General features: G+C 36.6%; 2 protein-coding genes across 2 annotated transcripts in view; one reads left to right on the forward strand and one right to left on the reverse strand.

The window, feature by feature from the left end:
* LOC115410010 (uncharacterized) overlaps positions 1-11,036 on the forward strand; it is a 20,805-nt gene extending 9,769 nt beyond the window's left edge. Inside the window, exons 9-17 of the mRNA XM_030121413.1 lie at positions 1,335-1,387; positions 1,483-1,615; positions 5,145-5,359; positions 6,566-6,611; positions 6,687-6,752; positions 6,856-6,915; positions 9,239-9,324; positions 9,580-9,674; positions 10,586-11,036. Of these exons, the coding sequence (XP_029977273.1) occupies positions 1,335-1,387; positions 1,483-1,615; positions 5,145-5,359; positions 6,566-6,611; positions 6,687-6,752; positions 6,856-6,915; positions 9,239-9,324; positions 9,580-9,674; positions 10,586-10,620 (789 nt within the window). The 3' untranslated portion in view covers positions 10,621-11,036. The remainder of the gene's footprint in view (positions 1-1,334; positions 1,388-1,482; positions 1,616-5,144; positions 5,360-6,565; positions 6,612-6,686; positions 6,753-6,855; positions 6,916-9,238; positions 9,325-9,579; positions 9,675-10,585) is intronic.
* LOC115410022 (histone H3.3) lies at positions 10,732-12,780 on the reverse strand. The gene is made up of 4 exons (XM_030121427.1): positions 12,667-12,780; positions 11,771-11,908; positions 11,532-11,685; positions 10,732-11,444 (listed from the first exon to the last, which is right to left on the reverse strand). The coding sequence occupies exons 2-4, from the start codon at positions 11,896-11,898 to the stop codon at positions 11,316-11,318; spliced, it is 411 nt and encodes a 136-aa protein (XP_029977287.1). The 5' UTR covers positions 11,899-11,908; positions 12,667-12,780; the 3' UTR covers positions 10,732-11,315.
* Positions 12,781-12,803: the final 23 nt, after the last annotated feature.

Here is a 12,803-nt window from a genome sequence, read left to right on the forward strand (position 1 = left end):
ATGTTAATCCTCCAACACCTAAACAGCCACATCAACTGATCTAAAATTTTGAATATCTTCAAAACCACTAATCCTATCAATACATTTTAATAATTCAGGTAAAATGAAGTTTCTCAGTTTTTATCATCATCACATATGACCCATTTGGATGTTCAGAGGCTCTGTAGTGAACGTGGAAACACCATCATTTTCTGCTACAGTGATTCACCAGTAAAACCTGTATAGTTTGTCAAATAACAGTGGTTGCAGATGCTTGTTTTTGTGTTCAGTTAATGGCATAATTTGCTGAAGAAGTCACTTTTTCTTCAGTTTTCTCAATTTAGAATAACATTTGAAGTTATTCTGAGCTTCCATATGACCAGTAAATTAAAAAAAAAAAAAAAAAAAAAAATATTGGAAAACACTTTATTTTCGCTGAAAAATGCAAAATGCAGAGAATAACACTATAATAAATGGTGAAAGGAAATGGTGAAATTATTAGGTCTTTTAAGGGTTAAGAGCTGTGGAAGAATATCAGAAGCGCAGTGATCTCACAAAGAGGATTTGCGAAATAATGGATTTTATAGAAACCAAAATGAGCTAATGATGTGCTTTTAGTTATTGTAGTTTATTACTGCATCAGTCTGTATCATTGAATGGGGACTTTTAGTTTTGTTTCTATTCAAAGAATGTAGTTTTTACCATTTTATGTAGTTTAAGTTAGTATTTCAGTTACTGGGAGGAAAACTTTGATTTATAAATGCTGTAAAGAGCATTTTTCTTTTATTAAAGGTCAAATAATGTGCAGAGTTATCTTATTTTTGAACATCATGAATAATAAACTTTGAGGGCAAACCCCCCGCCCCCCCACAAAAAAAAAAAAAAACTAGGGTGATTTTACCTGCACTTTTATTTCAGTGCATGTTGCATTGTTCGTGATGGTGCTTTAGTCTTAGTTGTAATGAATGAATGAATGGTTTATCTTTGGTTTGTACATTAATCATCACACCCAGCACGACAATTACAATAAACACAAAAAAGGAATAGGCTAGAAGCAAAAGCTTATCCTTTCCCTATCTGCCTCACCTGATACACTGTTCACATCAAATTACATGTGTACAGCATCAAGCATTCTCAGTATAACAAAAGAATCAACAACAACAAAAACATATCTTCCATCTCAACTTCATATTTTTGAATGATTTTATTTTATTTTTTTTTTACTTTGTCAAAGAAGTCAACAACTTAAATTCATCAAGTCCATTCCATAATTTCACATCCACAACCCAAATACATTTAGAATAACCTGGTATTTTTAATAAGTGGAATAACCTTGTATTTTTATACATGTACAGGTGTCTGACATATATGAGGTAGTTCCCTGTCGAGAAGTGGGGATGGTGTTGAGGTCTGTATCTGTACTGTTTTTTCTTTAAGTGTGTGTATCAGCTCCTCAATAGACATCTTCAACCTACTGCAGTGTTGTCCCTTCCTGTCTGTCAGGTATCTCCATGGACGTGTCTTTGTCCTCGAACTGACATCTGGTGGTCAAGCTCAGGTCGACAAATTCATCTGTCCTGGTGATATTATTGATGAGATCAACGGAACGTCACTGAGGAACTCAAAGAACGGACAGGTAGGGAGTTCTGATGCGCAATAAAACCATAACTAGTGAAAATTGTATGAATTTTACCTATTATATATTCTAGTCTGGAAGCCTAGTTGGCTAAATTTAAGACTTTTTAACATCAATATGAATTTGCTTTGAGAAGGAAAATTTACATCTGACTTTGTTGATGCTAATGGTGTGAATACAGAGCACTACTGTTTTGTCACTTTATGTTTTTACCTGACTCAACTTTATATCCATTCTTCCTAATCTGCAGACAGTGAGGTGTGATTTTCTTGAGGCAGATCTCTTGCCCTTATCCATATTAAATATTTATATTAAAAGAAACAATTTTAACCTTAGTTTTATTTCTAGGGGTAGCTATTTTTTATGAGGTGAAATGTCAGGTTAGTCCAGTGTTTTTCAACCTTGGGGTCGGGGCCTCACCTGGGGTCACCTGGAATTCAGATGGGGTTGCGTGGATTTTCTAGTAATTGAAAAAAAAAAATTACTAGTAAAAAATATATGGTGAGTTGAGAGAGACAATCACAATACATAAAAAACATGACAAACTGTGAAGCTGAAACTGAGGCACTGTGGTACTATTTATCTTTCAAATGTTCATTGTGGTTGGTTTCAGATGGTGCAACTCTTTCATAATTCATAGTTTGAGTTATTGTTTGTTCAGTATTAATTGTCAGCCTTGTAAATCCAAGCTGGACTGACTGTACATATCCTGACCAAGGAAAATCAAATTCTCACTTTGTGCAGTAATCTACACCTGGCTTTTCTGCCTCCGTCCATAATAATATACATTATATAGACTAAATGTCGTCTAAAATTAACGTTTATTTGCAACATAGTATATCAAACTATTACATGATCAAAAACAAATAAATTTTAGCAAAAAAAGTCTCCATTTTGAATGTCTGGGGTCACCAGAAATGTGTGATGTTAAAATGGGGTCATGAGCCAAAAAAGGTTGGGAACCACTGGGTTATTCTTTTGCATAGACTGTATATAATATTGCATATCCAGACCTAACAAAAAATACTACACCACAAAATAGTGTTGTTTTGTTGGAATCATGTGTGAGGGAGCATGCTGTTGTATTGAACTGAATAGATCTCTGCAAAAGAAAAGATACAGCAAATAATGTGTCTATGAAAACTTGACATTTTCAGGTTGTAGTTGCAGTTGCAGGTCAGGGTAGCTAGACGGAAGGGGTAAGGGGGCGGGGGTATATAAGTTAAACTTTATCCTGCTCCTTTTTGAATGTTTTCTTTTTTATATAAATCTTTTTGTTGTTTGGTTTTAATGTTATATGCGAAGTAAACAAACAGACAAAGGTCAGAGGTTATTGTTCTGAGAGCAGAAGGAAGGAGAATGACAATCATGCCACTGCTCAACAGAAATATTTACCCTTATTCCACATGTTTTGTGTAAAAATGAAGGGAAAATATGGCAGACACAGAAGCTCTTGTTTTACTTAACCATAATTGGTCGGCATACCTGTCAATCCCCTCTTTTTATAATGTCAAATAAGTAAAAAACGACAATGACTTGAACATATATACCTGATGAAATCTACCTTAAAATTGGAAATTATCTTTGTTATTTTGTAGTCTCATCAACTGACAGACAGGGGGCAGGATTTGTTTACTTATACCACAACCAGCCACCAGGGGGATCAACACATTTTAGCTTAAAAATTGAGTGACCATCCTTTTTATGATTAGGACACACTGTCCGAATGTGCCTTGATAAATTGTTTACAGTTGGCATTGGTGCTTATTGCTTTTTTGTTTTTTTGGTGTAATTTGTTAATTTTGCGGTTAAAGTTACAGTGTGATCAATGCAAATCTATCCCAAAACACATGTAAGTCAGACTAAGATAGATAGATACATAGATAGATAGATTTGACAACAATTTTATCATCCAATTTAAATCATATTGAAGCATTGTAAGACTCAAAAGATGATTAGAATTAGACTTTTTAAGGCTTTAACATTTGCAGTTTTAATGTGGATCACTTCCAGATTTGTCCAGGCAAGAATTCCAAAGATGTGAGATCAGAGCCTCTTAAAGATGCTCAAAATAGATATTCTATCTGCTGGATATTGTTACGCACAGCACACTTCCAAACAGTGCCTGACAGCTGTTTCCTTGATTCTTCTCTTATTTTTGTTGCACCTGTTAGGGCGTGACTGCTAATACTTTATCAGCTGTAAAAATACTTCTTCTTGAGGCACATTTCCCAGCGAAGCTCCACCCTCAGCAGATGTCCAATCAGATACAGTATAACTGAAAACACTGCAGGTGTGCTGGACTCACATGAACCCAATGAAGCAAAAGACACTAAAGCTGAATACAAACAATGCAACTGAAACTGCATTTCATTATTTTCTGACAAACATAGCATGTAGCACTCCACAAGCAATGCCAACCACCAGTGGAGCAGCTCCATAAATAGTGTCATGGTGTTTTCCACAGTCCTGTTTCAGCTTTTTACAATTACTTACACACTGTTTGATTTTGGGTTATTGTGTAGAAGCCAAATAAGACACAACACTTGACAAAATTAAACTGCAATCGAAACCCAACAATAAAACAAAACAGGAACAGTAGCAATATCCTTTATGCAAAACATATTTCAGTTTTTTTTTGCCATAACACAAAGAAAAGTAGAATTACAGAACAGTAGTCATTATATTACCTTAAAATCACAGGAATATAACTAATTACAGTACAATAATAAACAAAAGCAGTCAAGTAAAGGCCTTTTTCAGTGTCACTTTTCATGTGTTGTACTATTTCGGGTTCATTTTCCATTTTAATCACAGTTATTTTCACAGTGACTACAAGAGATTTCATTGTTGAGAAACCATGTGTCGTGTTTTGAAAGAGTGTTAAAAATAGCAGAGCACAAAATGTCCATCCTTAACTTATGTTTAAATTAACTATGTTCTGAAGTATTATAATAAGCCCTCTCCAAAGATATTCCAACAAGCTGGATCTGATAGAACAGCGCCTTCTTTTTATGTATTTGAATGAACTCATGAGACACGGTCCAGTCACACCCTTGACAAACCCTGTGATCGTTTGCATAATTGGAAAATCATGCTGCTTTGAAAAACATGTTCACGCTTGTTAACATTTCCCTCCAAGCCTCAGAATTTGTTGCACATAGTAGTTAAGTCTTTCATGTCACTGTGATTGCCCACAGGCTGTTTTGACAAAACTCTACTCACCAACCTAATATAACCTCTTGTTGCATCAGGACAATCCTTAGAAATTGTCATCGAAGAAGCACATGGAGCACCAGGTTTCACAATACATTAAAAAACACATTTGTGGTTTTTCTTAGTTTGACTGAAGATCAAGCGTGAACTTACGTATGAATGTGTATGCAGCCATTTACACTCTATTTGTACAAGTAAAGGGAACGGTTGTTTATTCAAAATGCATGTAAAGTGAAAAATGTGTGTTACAAAACTGAGTGTGAAGCAGAACATATATGTGGTTTAAGACGTAACATTTTCTGTTCTTTCCCAGGCAGGTGTGGTACTATCTCGGCTGAAGGGATGCCCTCTGTCTATTCGTGTTCTCCGATGGCGATCCTCAGATGGAACAGTATATCGACCCCTTATCAAACTCCTGCGGGCTCTGAGGACCGAGAACCCGACGCTGCAGCTCGGCCCCGCCTCCAACCAGCAGTCGACGGCCAAGGACCAGAGACCCTCACCATCACAGTGCCTCAAAGAGGGAAGGCAAGTCCACTTCACTACAAGCCAAATCATGGGCCTCACGCAAGAATGTTTTGATATCTGAACCATTCTCTTACTGCCATGTGAGGTTCAGCAAATGTTCAAGCTTCAGTGTGTAAATGTCTTGCACAAACATGATTAATGCCAGCTTTGTTTAACAGAATGTCATTAAATTATTTAGTGTATTAGGTTTTCCATTTAAAAATTGTTTAGAAATAATGAAATATAAAATCACTTGCACTTTATACTTAAAAATGACCTAAATAGTCACCAGTGACCAAAAGCATCCACTGATTTAAAATGTTTAATAACTTTTGAACCACTAATCCTATCAATGCATGTAAATAATTCAGATAAAAATGTAGTTTCTCAGCTTTTCCCTGTCGTCAGATATAACCCATTTGGATATTCAAATGCTCCATAGTGAACATGGAAACACCATCATTTTCTGCAACGTTAATTCACCAATAAAACCTATGTAATTTGGCAAATAACAGTGGATGTAGATGCTTGTTTTTACATTGGATTAAATATATATTTTGCAGAAAAAGTAACATTTTCTCTGATTTTTTTTTTTTTTTTTTCAATTTTGATAAAATAACATTTGAAGTTACTCTGAGTTTCTACATGGCCAGTTAAAAGAAAAAGGAAAACATTTGATTTTCATTGAAAAATGTAAAATGCAGAGGATAATATTATAATAAATGATGAATGATTTAAAAAACAAAAAAATCCTGTAAGCTTTTATGAACATCTACATAATCAGTAAATTAAATATGGGAAAATGTCTTAATTTTCACCGAAAAAAATGCAAAATTCAGAGGAAAATATTTATCATACCATACCACTTTTATTTGTATAGCACATTTTACCAACACAAAGTCTCCAAGGTGTGGCACAAAGTACAAACTCGAATAAGTAAAATAATATTTTTTTAAAAATAAATAAAAAATATATTTAAAGAAAATCATGTTCATAAGCTTACAATCATCAGAATAATAAATATATAGAATAAAAGACAGTCAGAAGACCACATAATTCTCATGCGGGGTCAAAAGCCAGTGAGTAAAAGTATGTTTATATTTAATAAATGGTGATAAATTGCTTAATAGTTATAGGTCTTTAAGAGATACTCACTCATATGTGGCATTTAAGGATGAATTTGTTAGTAGAAGTCAGGTTAATTCCAAGCCTCTGTCTCATCTGCAGGATTGTACACATTGTGCAGTACTTGGGGAAAACAAACATTGGAATGGTAAGTAAATGCTGAGACTTCAAACAGTTCAGTGTATGAATAGTGTCTCTTGTAGTAACTGTTATATCCCTGCAGTTTGGAGGCAAGGAGGTGTTACAGCATGCGATTCCACAGGTTTTGCATAAAAACCTGCCCAGCAAGGTAATAAAACCTCTCCCTTTCCCACAAACATACTGGCATTAATGGGTGTTAGATTCTGTTGTTGTATTCCACCAGCACTTAATCATTGTCATTTGCCCGGCAGGAAGTCCTTTTAGACATGAAGGAAACACATTTGACATGTACTGACAGAAACAGTAAATTGGTGAGTAAACCTTCTGCCTGTATCTATATTTAATGCACCTAAATATTTTTTTTTTCTCAATGATTTTTTTCAGACTATGTGAACTGAAATGTATACTTGTACAGTGGTTTGATACAAAATGCAGTCACTATTCTTTCACAAATCAGCAATTTACCTCTGTAATTAATGTTCCCCATCAGCTGAATTTTGTGCAGCTGCAGCACATTTTGCAGATATTTTGGTAATATGTGAAAAAGTGTAAATGTTCAGCTCGACACCAAATAAAAGTAGATCACTGTAGTTAGAAATCTGCTGCATTTTGACAGACAAATGAAACTGTAGTCATGGATTCAGACAGATTTTTCTACATGTGACAGGTTTTCTTTTTTATTGTCACAGTATTAACCCATAAAAACCCAAAGAGCCACACCAGTGACCAAAACCATCTACTAATGTAAACTGTTTAATATCTGTGGATCCACCAATCCTATCAATTCATGTAAATAACTGATGTAAAATACATTTAGTCGTCTTTTCATGGTCATCAGATAAGGACATTTGGACTTTAAGAGGCTCCATAGTGAACGTGGAAACACAGTCATCTTCTACAGCATTGATTCATCAGTAAAACCCACGCAGTTTGATCAATGACAGTGGATGGACACACTGGGTTTATGTTCAGTTAATGATAGATTTGACCGATAAGTCACTTTTTCTTCACTTTCCTCTGTTTTGATATAATAACTCTTGAATTTACGCTAATATTTAATGAACATCTAAACTTAGTATGGGAAATTAAATATAGGAAAATACATGATTTATATTGAAAAAGGCAAAATACAGAGAATAATATAATAAATGGTGATAAATTACTTAAGAAATGTTAAATAGAGAGAAAAATGAAGTTATGAACTGCAACAAAATTAGCATTGGGTCTTTATGGGTTAATGTAGTAATAGTTATTCCCATTTGCAGATGAATAAACTTGTAAATAAAGTTTGTTAATTTCATGACAAATAAAACAGGATTCATAATCATCACGGATAAAATAAGCCACAAAGATGTGACAACCTCTATAAATTTATGTTAAAATGTATTTTAATCAGCATTCCTTCTATTTTTGTATCAGGGTAGGGAAAAATCCACCTGAGAATGACTTTGAACTATATTTTTCTGCATTAAGTTCTTCCTTGGATCTGAATGCATCTCAAAGATGATCTGTTTATCCCTCTAATTTTACTAAAAGAGGAAAAGTTTACATTGCTGGAAAATATACTTCAGGATGATTTTACTTAATTCAATGATTTTTCCAGGCCTGGATAAAAAAAAAAAAAAAAAAAAAAAAAAAAAGGCTGTCGGAGCTCTGGCACAAATACCAACATAATATATAAGCTGATATTTTGCCAAATTACTGCAACTTCACACTCTTACTGCTATTTTCAGTGATGTGAAAGGCAAAGCAACTTATTTTGCGTCTTGATAACTGCTTGGCTTGAACTATTTGCGAGCTGTGGAGAATGAGATAAAATAAACTACGTTATTTTCCACCTCAGCGATGCAGTAAATGTGAAATTCCAAGAAATTGGGCCCAGGTAAAAGAATACACTGTGGATAAGCATTATGCTACCGCAGACCTCTAGTGGTAGTCTGATGTGTTGTTTTACTTCCTGTCCTGCATAGAAAAGAGGTCTGTATACAAAGGTACCATGAAGCATAGTGTAGTACTCCAGATTTACTGTTTTTGTTTGATATTTCTTTACTTTGTAGTGCAATAAACACCGCAGAAACAGGAGATAAATAAAGTCAAAAGACAGGTATATTGCAATTGAAGTTGTGTTTTGTAGTTCCGTGTACATTAAGTAAAAAAAGTAATGTTAATATGCTATAGTTGAGGCAGTATTAGACCCTTTAGGCTGAAGTATGAAGTGTTTTGGTTGTTGAAATGCCCATTGCAGCAGGGTCAACAGTTAATTAATATACTCAGGAGTATGTAAAGCACAGGGTGTGAATTATTGAAAACTATTCTGTGACTGCAACTACTGATTATTTTAAGTCTCAATTACTTTAATTTTTATTGATTCATGTATTTATTGTTTGGTCTTTAACATGTTGAAAAATGTCAACCTGCAGCCCTCAAATGCCTTGTCTGGTCTATTTTTTATAAGTATAGTTAATTTCCTTTCATAGAAAAGGAAATAATCCAGAGAATACTCGAGTTTAAAAAAACTGGAATAAGAAAATTTCGATTTGGTTTCCTCAAAATATCAAAATAGCTGCTGCTTACATAAGTAATTGACAACAAATCGTAGTAACTGTTGCTGAAAATTGTGTCTTCTTCCGTAAGGAGCTGTTTGAGCATCACTATCCGGAGATTTCCTGTGTAGGGAGGTACAGCCAACCAGACTACACTATATTTGCCTTCTGTGTTGCGTAAGTATAACATGTCAACTCTTCCACACAGCTGATTTATACTATATTAATATTTAATTGTTAGATGCACATGAAAACCTCAGCTCTAACTAGGTTATTTGTCTGGGTTTTTGACATCTGGCTTGTTGTGGTGAGGTCACATCGCTCCTCTTTGGATACATAATGTTGTGATGTAAGACCCAAGTCATTACAGCGCTGGTTTGTCATTGGTTGGATCCAGATGTCATCTAAGCATGTGATTGGCCCTGTTCACAGAGACTCCCCAGAAACCCCTCAGTCATCAGGTTTCTGCTGCGTGGTGCTCAGAGCCAGCACCATGAAAGAATGTGAAGAAATCGTCTGTCGAATCGGTGAGCATCTTCACCTCTAATCAAGGGGTGACTCAGTTCCAACTCACCCAGAATTCAGTTCATGTCAGATTTTTTTGACAAATAGCATAAATATACCTATGAAAGAAAGTCACTAATTACAGTTGGTGAAAATAAATTAAAAACTTTTCCACCAAAAAAGGAAATTTGGGGTAAACCTCTTTGGAAAAATATAGTTGAAGACATAGTATAACTGAATATACTGATATAGGCTACAGCAGGGGTCACCAGCCCTGGTCCTCGAGAGCTACTATCCTGCATGTCGATGTATCCCTCTTCAAACACACCTGATTCAAATGATAAGCCTATCGTCAAGCTCTGCAGAAGCCTGATAATGTCCTGTCAGACGTGCTGGAAGAGAAACATCTAAACCAGGGGTGCCCAATCCTGGTCCTTGAGAGCTACTATCCTGCATGTTTTAGATGTTTCCTACTTCCAGCACACCTGATGGTTATTATCAGGTTTCTGCAGAGCTTGACGATTGGCTTATCATTTGAATCAGGTGTGTTAGAAGAGGGACACACCTAAAACATGCAGGATAGTAGCTCTCGAGAACCAGGATTGGACACCCCTGATCTAAACCATAAAGAATAGTAGTTAAAGGACCAGGGTTGGTGACCACTGGGCTACAGAATAAAAGCCAGTTACAAGAAATTGAATACTGGGTGTTGGTTACTAACAGGAATCCATGCAATAAGTTATACCAGGTGTTTTATGGGTAATCACTAAAAACGAAAAAAAAAAAAAAAGTACTCAAAGGCTCTTTAATTCTCATTTTCACCCCCTGACAAAAAGCCCTGTCATGAACTGGGGGAAGTCAGCTGAGAAAACCCCTACAGCTAGACTCATATGCAGCCATAAAGTTAACCCACATCTATTCTTTTTGTTTACAGCTACTGGTTTCAAGCATACGGAGTGGTTTGTATGAGAAACCACAACATTGTTGACCATTTTATGTGTTGTAAATAAATGATAACGTGTAAAATCTGCAGTGTGTCTGGAGTTTTACAGCTAAAAAGAGTCAATGACCACACAGGACTTTCTACTCATAAAGACCTTTAATAGAAAGACATGTGACAACATTTTCATAAATAGTATTAAATGTAGCTGCCAAGATTTTTATGTTGGAAAACATGTAAAAAGCAGTCCAGAAAAATACAGAGGGGTCTGTCATGCTCTTTGTCACTGAATGTAGAGTACCGCTGTATCAGGCAATACCCTGACACCGCAATGAGACCTGCTGAGCAAAACATGCTGGCATTTTGTGTAAATGGTATGACTGAACAAACCATGGACCCCATGGAAGATGTATGAATAATGCATTCTCACTTCAAAGACAGCTATCCGCAGGAGAGGCCTGGTGCCCACAAGCAACTTGAGTGGGATGTGGCGTTACATGTAGTCATGACCCATGTGAGATAGGTACATATAATCCTACTGCACAACATTTCCAACTACCTTAAGTGTACTCAGGCTTGTGGAATGGTTGATGTTTTGTCTCAATCTAAAATACAATACAAAATTCAAGAACTTATAAAAAAATACCCAAGAAATAATGTCCACAAAAAATGGTTAAGTACGATAAACAGGAGCATTTGTGTTGACAATGCTGTCACTGGCCGTTTAGGCCCTCTCTCCCCTTATCCTACGAGCCAGCTGGATGTCTTTGGGCATGATGGTGACACGTTTAGCATGGATGGCGCACAGGTTAGTGTCCTCAAACAGACCCACCAGGTATGCCTCACTGGCCTCCTATTGAAGAAAAGGAAAAAGATTTAAGTTAAGGAAGTCATTGTTAAGCTACAGTCACAGTACAGTTTCAGCTGGATATCAACTTACCTGAAGAGCTCCAATAGCGGCACTCTGGAAGCGCAGATCAGTCTTGAAGTCCTGGGCGATTTCTCTCACCAGACGCTGGAAGGGCAGCTTACGGATGAGCAGCTCAGTGGACTTCTGGTAACGACGGATCTCTCTCAGAGCCACAGTTCCGGGCCTGGTCCAAACATTTAAAGAGTCATGATTGTCGTAGATTTAGGAAAAAAATAAGTACTCAGTCCACTTTTAGTGTTATTACATACCTGTAACGATGGGGCTTCTTGACGCCTCCTGTGGACGGTGCGCTCTTCCTGGCTGCCTTGGTAGCGAGCTGCTTCCTTGGCGCCTTTCCTCCGGTGGACTTACGGGCAGTCTGCTTGGTACGGGCCATCTCGTACTTTCTGTAATAGTAAAAAAATAAACCAATAAGTCAAGACGCCAGGTTTTAGTCTGAGGAATAATCGGATCCCTGATCGCGGGTATTACCTCTTGCTATGCTAAGAGGCTAGCCTAGCCTACATCCGTAGCGCCCCTCCCCCCTGTTCAGTCTACTGGGAGGCGTCTGGTTCGCTCCGGTGCGCTTTTCACCACCCCTTTACTCGTCTGAGCAAGGCCTAAAAATAATAATCAGCATTGCACCGCCAAAAGGACAACCGACGTTTGCGCATGTTTCAAGCAACAAAGAAACGATGAGATTGTCGTCAACAGAAATGAGATCCCATAAACGGAGCGGCAGTCAGAACACGCGACAAATACGTCGAAACAGTCGGCGCCAGACACAGCCAGCCTCTGCTTCTCCACTTCGCCATTTTATTCGTTTCTCCCCCAGGCGACATTGCCTCGAATCGACTCAAGCAACATTAGCTTAAAAACAATTAGCTGACCTTAGACTTAATACTGAACATAACGCCTTGTCTTCAACAATTTTTTTTAGTAGAGAACTTCAATTCTGGGAGACAATTTCAAGCTAGTAAGTAAACGATTATGTTCCGGGAACAAACAACTGAGATAGTCCATTGTTCCATTTTTAGCTAAGCTAACGTTAGCAAATCGCCATATTAGCCGCTGAGTAAATAATGACCCCGATTAAAAAACACAATTTCTATTAACACTCAATGACTCAAATACCTTATCTGAAGAAGATGTAGATTAAATTTACCTTTAGGTTGATGGCTGCTTAGAGGTTTGATCGTCAGCTGTCACCGCTCAAAACGTTTTGCGTGAGGAGGAGGGTTAGGCCGAGAATAAATACTATTCAGTGACGTCATGTTGTAAAATTCAAAACGTTCATTGGGT

Source organism: Sphaeramia orbicularis, chromosome 19 (assembly GCF_902148855.1).
Source record: "Sphaeramia orbicularis chromosome 19, fSphaOr1.1, whole genome shotgun sequence".
NCBI classification, from domain to species: domain Eukaryota; kingdom Metazoa; phylum Chordata; class Actinopteri; order Kurtiformes; family Apogonidae; genus Sphaeramia; species Sphaeramia orbicularis.

Bases quoted from the DNA above. Each gene is read 5' to 3' on its own strand.
- LOC115410022 (XM_030121427.1), bottom strand. From the start codon at position 11,898: ATGGCCCGTACCAAGCAGACTGCCCGTAAGTCCACCGGAGGAAAGGCG. The intron at 11,686-11,770 runs GTATGTAATAAC...TGTTTGGACCAG, and splicing joins AAGAAGCCCCATCGTTACAG to GCCCGGAACTGTGGCTCTGA. The intron at 11,445-11,531 runs GTAAGTTGATAT...TTTCTTCAATAG, and splicing joins CCGCTATTGGAGCTCTTCAG to GAGGCCAGTGAGGCATACCT.